General features: G+C 42.1%; 1 protein-coding gene across 1 annotated transcript in view; it reads left to right on the forward strand.

Annotated features, from left to right (window-relative positions):
- The window catches only part of MYO10 (myosin X), a 251495-nt gene extending 241227 nt beyond the window's left edge, over positions 1 to 10268 (forward strand). Inside the window, exons 38-41 of the mRNA XM_069730591.1 lie at positions 7599 to 7719; positions 7855 to 8304; positions 8462 to 8653; positions 9308 to 10268. Of these exons, the coding sequence (XP_069586692.1) occupies positions 7599 to 7719; positions 7855 to 8304; positions 8462 to 8653; positions 9308 to 9418 (874 nt within the window). The 3' untranslated portion in view covers positions 9419 to 10268. The remainder of the gene's footprint in view (positions 1 to 7598; positions 7720 to 7854; positions 8305 to 8461; positions 8654 to 9307) is intronic.
- The last annotated feature ends 3332 nt before the right edge of the window (positions 10269 to 13600 follow it).

Below are 13600 nucleotides of genomic sequence, written 5' to 3' on the forward strand. Positions count from 1 at the left end.
AAAAATGGTGGGTGTTCTGTTAAGGTAGTGTCAGGCTCCGACCACCTAGTAAATATCTAGTGTCTTCTTTTATTCTATCAAACACAGTAGTGTTACGTTCTGACTTTAGCAAGTCGTTTTCTAGTGATTTTAGTTTTATCACATCATTATGACTGTACATCATTTTAAGTCATTTACTTACATAAGCTATCATTCTAATAATAATAATGTAATTTCTATAGCGCCAACATATTCCGCTGCATTTTACATCTAATATTGACCATGCTACTACGGGTATAAAGGCATGTTCACACATTGCGTTTTTTTTTGCTGTGCTTTTCTCTTGCACATTTTTGCGTAAAAACTCAGTACCAGCTAAATGAATGAGACTTCTAAATTCTTATGAACATGTTGTGTTTTCTTTTTCCCTGCTTTTTTCACCTGCGGCGCATTTTTTTCTAAATACAGAATGCGAATTCTTTCAGAGTTTTTACCCACTAAGATAATGCAGCAATGAGATAAAAAAAAAAGCATAAAATACTCAAAGCATCAAAAACTTTATTTTTAACCCCTTCATGACCCAGCCTATTTTGACCTTAAAGACCTTGCCGTTTTTTGCAATTCTGACCAGTGTCCCTTTATGAGGTAATAACTCAGGAACGCTTCAACGGATCCTAGCGGTTCTGAGATTGTTTTTTCGTGACATATTGGGCTTCATGTTAGTGGTAAATTTAGGTCAATAAATTCTGCGTTTATTTGTGATAAAAACGGAAATTTGGCGAAAATTTTGAAAATTTCGCAATTTTCACATTTTGAATTTTTATTCTGTTAAACCAGAGAGATATGTGACACAAAATAGTTAATAAATAACATTTCCCACGTGTTTACTTTACAACAGCACAATTTTGGAAACAAAATTTTTTTTTGTTAGGAAGTTATAAGGGTTAAAATTTGACCAGCGATTTGTCATTTTTACAACGAAATTTACAAAACCATTTTTTTTAGGGACCACCTCACATTTGAAGTCAGTTTGAGGGGTCTATATGGCTGAAAATACCCAAAAGTGACACCATTCTAAAAACTGCACCCCTCAAGGTACTCAAAACCACATTCAAGAAGTTTATTAACCCTTCAGGTGCTTCACAGCAGCAGAAGCAACATGGAAGGAAAAAATGAACATTTAACTTTTTAGTCACAAAAATTATCTTTTAGCAACAATTTTTTTATTTTCCCAATGGTAAAAGGAGAAACTGAACCACGAAAGGTGTTGTTCAATTTGTCCTGAGTACGCTGATACCTCATATGTGGGGGTAAACCACTGTTTGGGCGCACGGCAGGGCTTGGAAGGGAAGGAGCGCCATTTGACTTTTTGAATCAAAAATTGGCTCCACTCTTTAGCGGACACCATGTCACGTTTGGAGAGCCCCCGTGTGCCTAAAAATTGGAGCTCCCCCACAAGTGACCCCATTTTGGAAACTAGACGCCCCAAGGAACTTATCTAGATGCATAGTGAGCACTTTGAACCCCCAGGTGCTTCACAAATTGATCCGTAAAAATGAAAAAGTACTTTTTTTTCACAAAAAAATTATTTTAGCCTCAATTTTTTCATTTTCACATGGGCAACAGGATAAAATGGATCCTAAAATGTGTTGGGCAATTTCTCCTGAGTACGCCGATACCTCATATGTGGGGGTAAACCACTGTTTGGGCACATGGTAAGGCTCGGAAGGGAAGGAGCGCCATTTGACTTTTTGAATGAAAAATTATTTCCATCGTTAGCGGACACCATGTCGCGTTTGGAGAGCTCCTGTGTGCCTAAACATTGGCGCTCCCCCACAAGTGACCCCATTTTGGAAACTAGACCCCCCAAGGAACTTATTTAGATGCCTAGTGAGCACTTTAAACCCTCAGGTGCTTCACAAATTGATCTGTAAAAATGAAAAAGTACTTTTTTTTCACAAAAAAATTCTTTTCGCCTCAATTTTTTCATTTTCACATGGGCAGTAGGATAAAATGGATCATAAAATTTGTTGGGCAATTTCTCCCGAGTACGACGATACCTCATATGTGGGGGTAAACCACTGTTTGGGCACACGGCAGGGCTCGGAAGGGAAGGCGCGCCATTTGACTTTTTGAATGGAAAATTAGCTCCAATTGTTAGCGGACACCATGTCGCGTTTGGAGAGCTCCTGTGTGCCTATGCATTGGAGCTCCCCCACAAGTGACCCCATTTTGGAAACTAGACCCCCCAAGGAACTTATCTAGATGCATATTGAGCACTTTAAACCCCCAGGTGCTTCACAGAAGTTTATAACGCAGAGCCATGAAAATAAAAAATAATTTTTCTTTCCTCAAAAATGATTTTTTAGCCTGGAATTTCCTATTTTGCCAAGGATAATAGGAGAAATTGGACCCCAAATATTGTTGTCCAGTTTGTCCTGAGTACGCTGATACCCCATATGTGGGGGTAAACCACTGTTTGGGTGCACGGCAGGGCTCGGAAGGGATGGCACGCCATTTGGCTTTTTAAATGGAAAATTAGCTCCAATCATTAGCGGACACCATGTCACGTTTGGAGAGCCCCTGTGTGCCTAAACATTGGCGATCCCCCAGAAATTACCCCATTTTGGAAACTAGACCCCCAAAGGAACTAATCTAGATGTGTGGTGAGGACTTTGAACCCCCAAGTGCTTCACAGAAGTTTATAACGCAGAGCCATGAAAATAAAAAATAAAAAATTATTTTCTCAAAAATGATCTTTTAGCCTGCAATTTTTTATTTTACAAAGGGTAACAGGAGAAATTTGACCCCAAAAGTTGTTGTCCAGTTTCTCCTGAGTACGCTGATACCCCATATGTGGGGGTAAACCACTGTTTGGGCACATGCCGGGGCTCGGAAGTGAAGTAGTGACATTTTGAAATGCAGACTTTGATGGAATGCTCTGTGGGCGTCACGTTGCGTTTGCAGAGCCCCTGATGTGGCTTAACAGTAGAAACCCCCCACAAGTGACCCCATTTTGGAAACTAGACCCCGAAAGGAACTTATCTAGATGTGTGGTGAGCACTTTGAACCCCCAAGTGCTTCATAGAAGTTTATAATGCAGAGCCGTGAAAATAATAAATACGTTTTCTTTCCTCAAAAATAATTATTTAGCCCAGAATTTTTTATTTTCCCAAGGGTAACAGGAGAAATTGGATCCCAAAAGTTGTTGTCCAGTTTCTCCTGAGTACGCTGATACCCCATATGTGGGGGTAAACCACTGTTTGGGCACATGCCGAGGCTCGGAAGTGAAGTAGTGACGTTTTGAAATGCAGACTTTGATGGAATGCTCTGTGGGCGTCACGTTGCGTTTGCAGAGCCCCTGATGTGGCTTAACAGTAGAAACCCCCCCACAAGTGACCCCATTTTGGAAACTAGACCCCGAAAGGAACTTATCTAGATGTGTGGTGAGCACTTTGAACCCCCAAGTGCTTCATAGAAGTTTATAATGCAGAGCCGTGAAAATAATAAATACGTTTTCTTTCCTCAAAAATAATTATTTAGCCCAGAATTTGTTAATTTTCCCAAGGGTAACAGGAGAAATTTGACCCCAATATTTGTTGTCCAGTTTCTCCTGAGTACGGTGATACCCCATATGTGGGGGTAAACTACTGTTTGGGCACATGCCGGGGCTCGGAATTGAAGTAGTGACGTTTTGAAATGCAGACTTTGATGGAATGCTCTGCGGGCGTCACGTTGCGTTTGCAGAGCCCCTGATGTGCCTAAACAGTAGAAACCCCCCACAAGTGACCCCATTTTGGAAACTAGACCCCGAAAGGAACTTATCTAGATGTGTGGTGAGCACTTTGAACCCCCAAGTGCTTCATAGAAGTTTATAATGCAGAGCCGTGAAAATAATAAATACGTTTTCTTTCCTCAAAAATAATTATTTAGCCCAGAATTTTTTATTTTCCCAAGGGTAACAGGAGAAATTGGATCCCAAAAGTTGTTGTCCAGTTTCTCCTGAGTACGCTGATACCCCATATGTGGGGGTAAACCACTGTTTGGGCACATGCCGAGGCTCGGAAGTGAAGTAGTGACGTTTTGAAATGCAGACTTTGATGGAATGCTCTGTGGGCGTCACGTTGCGTTTGCAGAGCCCCTGATGTGGCTTAACAGTAGAAACCCCCCACAAGTGACCCCATTTTGGAAACTAGACCCCGAAAGGAACTTATCTAGATGTGTGGTGAGCACTTTGAACCCCCAAGTGCTTCATAGAAGTTTATAATGCAGAGCCGTGAAAATAATAAATACGTTTTCTTTCCTCAAAAATAATTATTTAGCCCAGAATTTTTTAATTTTCCCAAGGGTAACAGGAGAAATTTGACCCCAATATTTGTTGTCCAGTTTCTCCTGAGTACGGTGATACCCTATATGTGGGGGTAAACTACTGTTTGGGCACATGCCGGGGCTCGGAATTGAAGTAGTGACGTTTTGAAATGCAGACTTTGATGGAATGCTCTGCGGGCGTCACGTTGCGTTTGCAGAGCCCCTGATGTGCCTAAACAGTAGAAACCCCCCTCAAGTGACCCCATTTTGGAAACTAGACCCCGAAAGGAACTTATCTAGATGTGTGGTGAGCACTTTGAACCCCCAAGTGCTTCATAGAAGTTTATAATGCAGAGCCGTGAAAATAATAAATACGTTTTCTTTCCTCAAAAATAATTATTTAGCCCAGAATTTTTTATTTTCCCAAGCGTTACAGGAGAAATTGGACCCCAAAAGTTGTTGTCCAGTTTCTCCTGAGTACGCTGATACCCTATGAGTGGGGGTAAACCACTGTTTGGGCACACGTCGGGGCTCAGAAGGGAAGTAGTGACTTTTGAAATGCAGACTTTGATGGAATGGTCTGCGGGCGTCACATTGCGTTTGCAGAGCCCCTGGTGTGCCTAAACAGTAGAAACCCCCCACAAGTGACCCCATTTTAGAAACTAGACCCCCCAAGGAACTTATCTAGATATGTGGTGAGCACTTTGAACCCCCAAGTGCTTCACAGACGTTTACAACGCAGAGCCGTGAAAATAAAAAATCATTTTTCTTTCCTCAAAAATGATGTTTTAGCAAGCATTTCTTTATTTTCACAAGGGTAACAGGAGAAATTGGACCCCAGTCATTGTTGCGCAGTTTGTCCTGAGTATGCTGGTACCCCATATGTGGGGGTAAACCACTGTTTGGGTGCACGTCGGGGCTCGGAAGTGAGGGAGCACCATTTGACTTTTTGAATACAAGATTGGCTGGAATTAATGGTGGCGCCATGTTGCGTTTGGAGACCCCCTGATGTGCCTAAACAGTGGAAACCCCTCAATTCTAACTCCAACACACCCCTAACCCTTATCCCAACTGTAGCCGTAACCCTAATCACAACCCTAACCCCAACACACCCGTAACCCCAACACACCCCTAACCCTAACCACAACCCTAATTCCAACCCAACCCTAACCCTAAGGCTATGTGCCAACGTTGCGGATTCATATGAGATTTTTCAGCACCATTTTTGAAAAATCCGCGGGTAAAAGGCACTGCGTTTTACCTGCGGATTTACCGCGGATTGCCAGTGTTTTTTGTCCGGATTTCACCTGCGGATTCCTATTGAGGAACAGGTGTAAAACGCTGCGGAATCCGCACAAAGAATTGACATGCTGCGGAAAATACAACGCAGCGTTCCCGCGTGGTATTTTCCGCACCATGGGCACAGCGGATTTGGCTTTCCATATGTTTACATGGTACTGTAAACCTGATGGAACACTGCTGCGAATCCGCAGCGGCCAATCCGCACCGTGTGCACATAGCCTAATTCTAAAGGTATGTGCACACGCTGCGGAAAACGCTGCGGATCTGCAGCAGTTTCCCATGAGTTTACAGTTCAATGCAAACCTACGGGAAACAAAAATCGCTGTACACATGCTGCGGAAAAACTGCACGGAAACGCAGCGGTTTACATTCCGCAGCATGTCACTTCTTTCTGTGGATTCCGCAGCGGTTTTACAACTGCTCAAATAGAAAATCGCTGTTGTAAAACCGCATTGAAATGCGCAGAAAAAACATGGTAAATCCGCCATAAATCCGCAGCGGTTTAGCACTGCGGATTTATCAAATCCGCAGCGGAAAAATCCGCAGATGACCAGAATACGTGTGCACATACCGAAACCCTAACCCTAACCCTACCCCTAACCCTAACCCTAGTTCTTACCCCAACCTTAGTGGAAAAAAAAAAATATTTTTTTTATTGTCCCTACCTATGGGGGTGACAAAGGGGGGGGGGGGGGGGGTCATTTACTTTTTTTTTTATTTTGATCACTGAGATATAACCTATCTCAGTGATCAAAATTCACCATTTTTTTAGGTGAAATATTACAAATCGCTCTGATTGGCAGTTTCACTTTCAACAGCCAATCAGAGCGATCGTAGCCACGAGGGGGTGAAGCCACCCCCCCGGGCTAAACTACCACTCCCCCTGTCCCTGCAGATCGGGTGAAATGGGAGTTAACCCTTTCACCCGATCTGCAGGGACGCGATCTTTCCATGACGCATATGCTGCGTCATGGGTCGGAATGGCACCGACTTTCATGACGCAGCGTATGCGTCAAAGGTCGGGAAGGGGTTAAAAGGCACATAATATGAGCAGTGTTTTTCATGCCAACACTCATGTGGGAAAAAAAATCTACATGCGTACAATTTCCAGAATATGCGTTAATTTAACTCAGCATAGTATGTATACATGCAGGTGTATAGGGGACGTACCTATGGTATACTTGCTTATATACATTTCATATAGAAGGAACTATGGATGTGCTGTGGATGGATCTGACTGATATGTAGGCCGCAAATTTATAGAGACTGCTATCTTGAGCACGGCTTCTATCTTGAAGCTCAAAAATCAAAAGTGTAAATGAGTCCAAATCACGGCCAATATGATCAACTGCTGCTATATTGCAGAGCATGTATGCAAAAACAACAGCATTTTGCTTCTCAGGTACTACTCACAGGCCTTCAGTTGCCGGAGAGGGGTCTGACTTCTAAAACAATGCGGGTTTTGCATACGTGCTACATTAGTCAGCAGGATCTTGGACTCTTCTGATATCGTTTGTTTTCTCTAAAGAGACTATACTGGCATGGCTTTCTATGAAAATGGAGGTCTTGATGAAAGATACCCTTGTTGTAGGAATCATCAATGATAAAAACATTGTAGATTTCTTCCAGAAACAGTGCCCCTCCATGCTGTGGGTTGAGTCTGGTATTGCAGCTTGGCTCTGTTGAAGTCATTGGGTGCTGTAGAAAGCGTTAGTATAAATTTTAAAATAAAGCAGCCATATCTTCTAATAATTAACAGCACCTTTAACTTCAAAGCTGTCTCTAGAGTTGAGAATACACACAATGCTATATTTGTTAAAGCCAACAGAGCATTTTGGCTATGGCTAGTGAGACGACCATACAAAGATGACATTGCAAGAGTCATCATTTTCACTGCCAGTTTTAGGAAAAGGTCTACTTGTCTGCTCTTTTAGATGGTTAATTATCAGATCATGGACCAGGTGTTTTCAGCAGGTAATCTCATATTCATTTTTTTTTCTCTTTTCAAGGCTTGCTGTCAGTGCTGAACCAGGAGATAGACAGTGGAAGTTCTACTTTAAGCTGTATTGCTTCTTAGACACAGAACATGTACCAAGAGACAGTGTTGAATACGCATTTATGTTTGAACAGGTAAGGATAAAGTAACCACGTTCTTCACAACTTTCTTCTACAATCATGTAATGCACAGCACAAATGTCTGGTTATTACAAAACCTAATTGCAAGGAAGTTCTGCACTTGACATTACACACCATTATACTTTTCAGGCACATGAAGCAGTTATTCGAGGCCATTTTCCTGCTCCCGAAGAGACTTTGCAGGTTCTTTCAGCGCTAAGATTACAGTATTCCCAAGGAGACCACAGCCCACACACTACGGTACCAGAGATGGAACAGTTCTACCCGGTTCATAAACTGAAGTCTCGTATTTCACAATCCACCAAAGTGACCACACCAGAAAGATCTGAAAGGAAAAGGTCTAGCTTCTTGGAAGGATCCTTAAGGAGAAGCTTTAGAAGTGGCTCGGTCAGTAAGCAGAAGGTAGAAGACGACCAAATGTTGGATATGTGGGTTAAAGAAGAGGTGATGTCAACCAGGACCAATATTATTGACAAATGGAAGAAGCTCCAGGGCATGACTCCAGAACTCTGCATAACCAAATACATGGCCCTGATAAAAGAGTGGCCCGGTTATGGGTCAACGCTGTTTGATGTTGAGGTAAGAAAATGATATATGAAATGCTTCGTATTTTTGATGAATGTTGGAAATAATTATTATATTCAGTGAAATAAGCTTATAATAAATGGTACTTGCTCTCACATATGCAAGTTCTTAGCAAATTGCAACAATTGTTGTATTTTTGCTTGTTCAACAGTGCAAAGAAGGTGGATTTCCACAAGAATTGTGGTTAGGTGTGAGCGTTGAATCGGTTTCAGTCTACAAAAGAGGAGAAGGACGACCTTTGGAGGTGTTTCACTACGAACATATCCTTTCTTTTGGTGCTCCATTATCTAACACCTACAAGATAGTTGTGGATGAGCGGGAGCTTCTGTTTGAAACTAGTGCGGTAAGTAAACTCTGTTTTAATTTTGTAACTTGTAGGAAAAGTTGGATTAATAGAAATTGTAGAATTGATATGCAAATGATGAGAAAATTGGAAACAAATGTAGATACTTTATTCAGTATTGACTAAGAGCACTACGTGCAGAAATACACACACTTATATGCCTTGGCCGCTATACTAATAGTTGTCTGAGAACTTTGCTGCCATGCTGAATTCACTAACACATGTAAATCATCAAGATCCACTGCCAGCATCTCCCTTTACAATTAAGAACCAATTATGTCCCATATGTGTTCAACGAGAGACAAGTCTGGAGATGCTGCAGTCCATAGTAGTACGTTTAGGACTTACAGGCCGTGAGCAGTAGCACGAGCAATCTGCTGGCTGGTGTTATGCTGATAAATGCCCCATTCAGCCGAAAGGTGCAGTTCCAGAGGTTGGACCCCCATCAATCAATAAGTTATCACCTATAGTTGTGGATAGGTGATAACTTGTTTTCACCTGGCAGCCCCTTTTAAGCAACCTCTAACATCAGATTATCTCATGAAATACTTGAATACATGATTTCCCACAAAGTATCTGCTGTTTCTAAATGATCTACATTCATCCCAATATATAAATGTCAATAACCTGTTTGCTTCACTCTCTCTCATAAAGGTGGTTGATATTGCGAAGCTGATGAAGGCATACATCAGTATGATAGTAAAGAAAAGATACAGCACCACGCGATCAGAAAGTAGCCATGGGAGCCAGGGGAGTTCTAGGTGAAGACGGTGCCTCTCGCATATGCCCTTAACTCTAATTTAAAGGTGCTTCGATAACAAGTAGAAGATCTCATCTCATATTCAGGCTGTTGGGACAGTCGGGATGATGCAGTGCCTAAACTATTACAAATAACAGCAAGACCCCAAAGTTTCATTGCTTCTCCGTGAGCATTGCCTTAGATGAAATGACCCTGCTGAATGCGGTGATGTGCCTTCTATACCCCCAAATGCCTCCAAACCGAAAACCTGCCCTCCTTGTTTCCTCAAGAAGAGTATTGGATCGCTGCGGGCAGCCTTCCCCAGGACCCATTGATAATGCAACTTTTTGTGTGTGAATTTTGTAAATTCTTTTTTTATTCCATGTATTGGATGAAAGGGAATGTTAATGTGCAATGCAGTGTGTATATTTTCCTTGATCAGTTCCACGTAGTGATTGCGGTCTGTCGTGTTTGTTATAATGCCAGTTTTACCTTTCGTATTCCTTTCTCGCTGTAGCCAGTATACATCCCCGACTGCTGTATAGTAAATTAAGAGGTGACCTAGCTACTAAACGAATACAGTATTTATGAACTGCCTTATTATGCAGACACTTCCAATATGTCGGTAGCACTTGCTCTACAAACGGTTTCTTTACTTGATACATTTTGCCATATTAACATTTTTAAAGTGCTTGTAAATAGGGAAATGTGAGTGCTTTATTTTTCTATGGAAAGTTTTAATATGAAGCAAAATATTTCACCACCTTGTGGTTAGCGTCAGATAAACAAATCTTTATTCTGCAATGGAAAGGCTTTATGTTAAAAGATTTGCTTCATTGTAATATAAAATCTTGTCAATAAAATATTTAATGTGGATTGGTGTTATTTCTAAAAAAAAAGTTTCCATTTTTTATATTTATTGGAACCTGGTAAATGATTCTCCAGCAAGTCTAAGTCAAATTGTCAGATGGACAAATACTCTGAAGTGCAAGCAATGGCTATAGACTATTTCCCGGGGTGTAATACGAAAATGTGATCATATACATTGTAGACGTGACCTCCCTTACCTTTAGCAAGAAAACATGATTTCACGATACTCCAACATGAGCTCTTAATGCTGCACGTGCTTATCTGCGGCCACCTAGTGGTCATGATGTGAGTTACAATTAGTCAAAGTCTGCCGCAATGTCGCAATAATGCTTCTGAGAAATTAAAGTTCTTAAAGGGGTTTTCCTGTCCAAATCAATAAGTCTGCATTGACTCTTTGTGACTGCAGGCTTATGAATCCCCCCAGCACCTGCACTGTGCGCTTCAAGGATTTGGGGCCGCACCGTCTAGTCGGCCACGCCCAATGGATGGCCACGTCACTAGTCGGGGCGCAGCCTCGCACCATACAAGTGTATGGAGCGAGGCCATGTCGACTAGACAGGCTCTGGCTAGAAGTATGCATAACTCATACATACCCTTTGGTCCCGACTCGGAAACCGGTGAATCCTCGCCGTGCACAAAATTCTGCATTCACACAGAGTGACTACCGACTTATTGATTTGAACCGGACAACCCCTTTAAGTTAAAAAAAGTGAATGGTGGACACCTTTACATTCCAAATACAAAAAAATAAGGAAGAGCACAAAGTTCAATAAAATCAAAGTTGGAGAGTTTTTCTTCTTTGTCAGCCATGTGACAAATTCTAATGCAGAGCTTCCCAAATGTTTTATTGTGGGACCTCTCTAGAAAGACTAAGATAACGGCAGGGCCTCAGCAGACTGATTCATAAAATCTGTAAAGTTCTAAAATTAGTAGAAAAGGAATCGACCAGCTTAGAGATGCCCTTAATCTGGTAGACTGGGACAATATCCTCAGAAATAAGAATACAGATAATAAATGGGAAATGTTTAAGAACATCCTAAATAGGCAGTGTAAGCGGTTTATACCTTGTGGGAATAAAAGGACTAGAAATAGGAAAAACCCAATGTGGCTAAACAAAGAAGTAAGACAGGCAATTAACAGTAAAAAGAAAGCATTTGCACTACTAAAGCAGGATGGCACCATTGAAGCTCTAAAAAACTATAGGGAGAAAAATACTTTATCTAAAAAACTAATTAAAGCTGCCAAAAAGGAAACAGAGAAGCACATTGCTAAGGAGAGTAAAACTAATCCCAAACTTTTCTTCAACTATATCAATAGTAAAAGAATAAAAACTGAAAATGTAGGCCCCTTAAAAAATAGTGAGGAAAGAATGGTTGTAGATGACGAGGAAAAAGCTAACATATTAAACACCTTCTTCTCCACGGTGTTCACGGTGGAAAATGAAATGCTAGGTGAAATCCCAAGAAACAATGAAAACCCTATATTAAGGGTCACCAATCTAACCCAAGAAGAGGTGCGAAACCGGCTAAATAAGATTAAAATAGATAAATCTCCGGGTCCGGATGGCATACACCCACGAGTAGGGTTGAGCGAAACGGGTCGAACATTTTCAAAAGTCGCCGACTTTTAGCTAAGTCGGGGTTTCATGAAACCCGATCCGACCCCTGTGCGGGGTCGGCCATGCGGTACGCGACTTTCGCGCCAAAGTCGCGTTTCAATGACGCGAAAAGCGCCATTTCTCAGCCAATGAAGGTAAACGCAGAGTGTGGGCAGCGTGATGACATAGGTCCTGGTCCCCACCATCTTAGAGAAGGGCATTGCAGTGATTGGCTTGCTGTCTGCGACGTCACAGGGGCTATAAAGAGGCGTTCCCGCCGACCGCCATCTTACTGCTGCTGATCTGAGCTTAGGGAGAGGTTGCTGCCGCTTTGTCAGAAGCAGGGATAGCGTTAGGCAGGGTCCATTAACCACAAAACCGCTTGTGCTGCAGCGATTTGCACTGTCCAACACCACCCTCGGTGTGCAGGGACAGTGGAAGTTTTTTTTTTTTTTTTTCCCCTCAGCGCTGTAGCTCATTGGGCTGCCCTAGAAGGCTCCCTGATAGCTGCATTGCTGTGTGTACGCCGCTGTGCAAACCAACTGCTTTTTTCAAAGCACAAATCCTCTTGTTCCTTCCTTTCTGCACAGCTATCTTTTTTGTTTGTCCACACTTTTTATTTCATTTGTGCATCAGTCCACTCCTTATTGCTGCCTGCCATACCTGGCTGAGATTACTGCAGGCAGGGAGATAGTAGCTGCCTGCCATACCTGGCTGAGATTACTGCAGGCAGGGAGATAGTAATTGTAGGACATTCCCTGTTTTTTTTTTTTTTTTTTTTTTGGTGGGAGATTAAGATTGGCAATTTGGCATTTCTGCTAGAGTGCCATCCCTGTGTGTGCCATCTCTCTCACATAGTGGGCCATAGAAAGCCTTTTCATTTTTCTGTATTTTTTTTTGTGGGGTGTATAAATTCTCCCTGATAAAAATACAGTGGGAGATTAATATTGGCCTTTGGGCTTGTGTGCCAGTCCTGAGTGTGCCATCTCTCTCACAAATAGTGGGCCATAGAAAGCCTATTTTATTTTTTTTTGGGTTTTATAAATTCTCCCTGAAAAAAAGGGAGATTAATATTGGCCTCTGGGCTTGTGTGCCAGTCCTGAGCGTGCCATCTGTGCCAGCCCTGAGCGTGCCATCTCTCTCACAAATAGTGGGCCATAGAAAGCCTATTTAATTTTTTTTTTTGTTTTATAAATTCTCCCTGAAAAAAAGGGAGATTAATATTGGCCTCTGGGCTTGTGTGCCAGTTGTGAGCGTGCCATCTGTGCCAGTCCTGAGCGTGCCATCTCTCTCACAAATAGTGGGCCATAGAAAGCCTATTTAATTTTTTTTTGGGTTTTATAAATTTTCCCTGAAAAAAGGGAGATTAATATTGGCCTCTGGGCTTGTGTGCCAGTTGTGAGCGTGCCATCTGTGCCAGCCCTGAGCGTGCCATCTCTCTCACAAATAGTGGGCCATAGAAAGCCTATTTAATTTTTTTTTTTTGGTTTTATAAATTCTCCCTGAAAAAAAGGGAGATTAATATTGGCCTCTGGGGTTGTGTGCCAGTTGTGAGCGTGCCATCTGTGCCAGTCCTGAGCGTGCCATCTCTCTCACAAATAGTGGGCCATAGAAAGCCTATTTAATTTTTTTTTTGGTTTTATAAATTTTCCCTGAAAAAAGGGAGATTAATATTGGCCTCTGGGCTTGTGTGCCAGTTGTGAGCGTGCCATCTGTGCCAGTCCTGAGCGTGCCATCTCTC

This window comes from Ranitomeya imitator, chromosome 6, assembly GCF_032444005.1.
Source record: "Ranitomeya imitator isolate aRanImi1 chromosome 6, aRanImi1.pri, whole genome shotgun sequence".
Taxonomy (NCBI): Eukaryota; Metazoa; Chordata; class Amphibia; order Anura; family Dendrobatidae; genus Ranitomeya; species Ranitomeya imitator.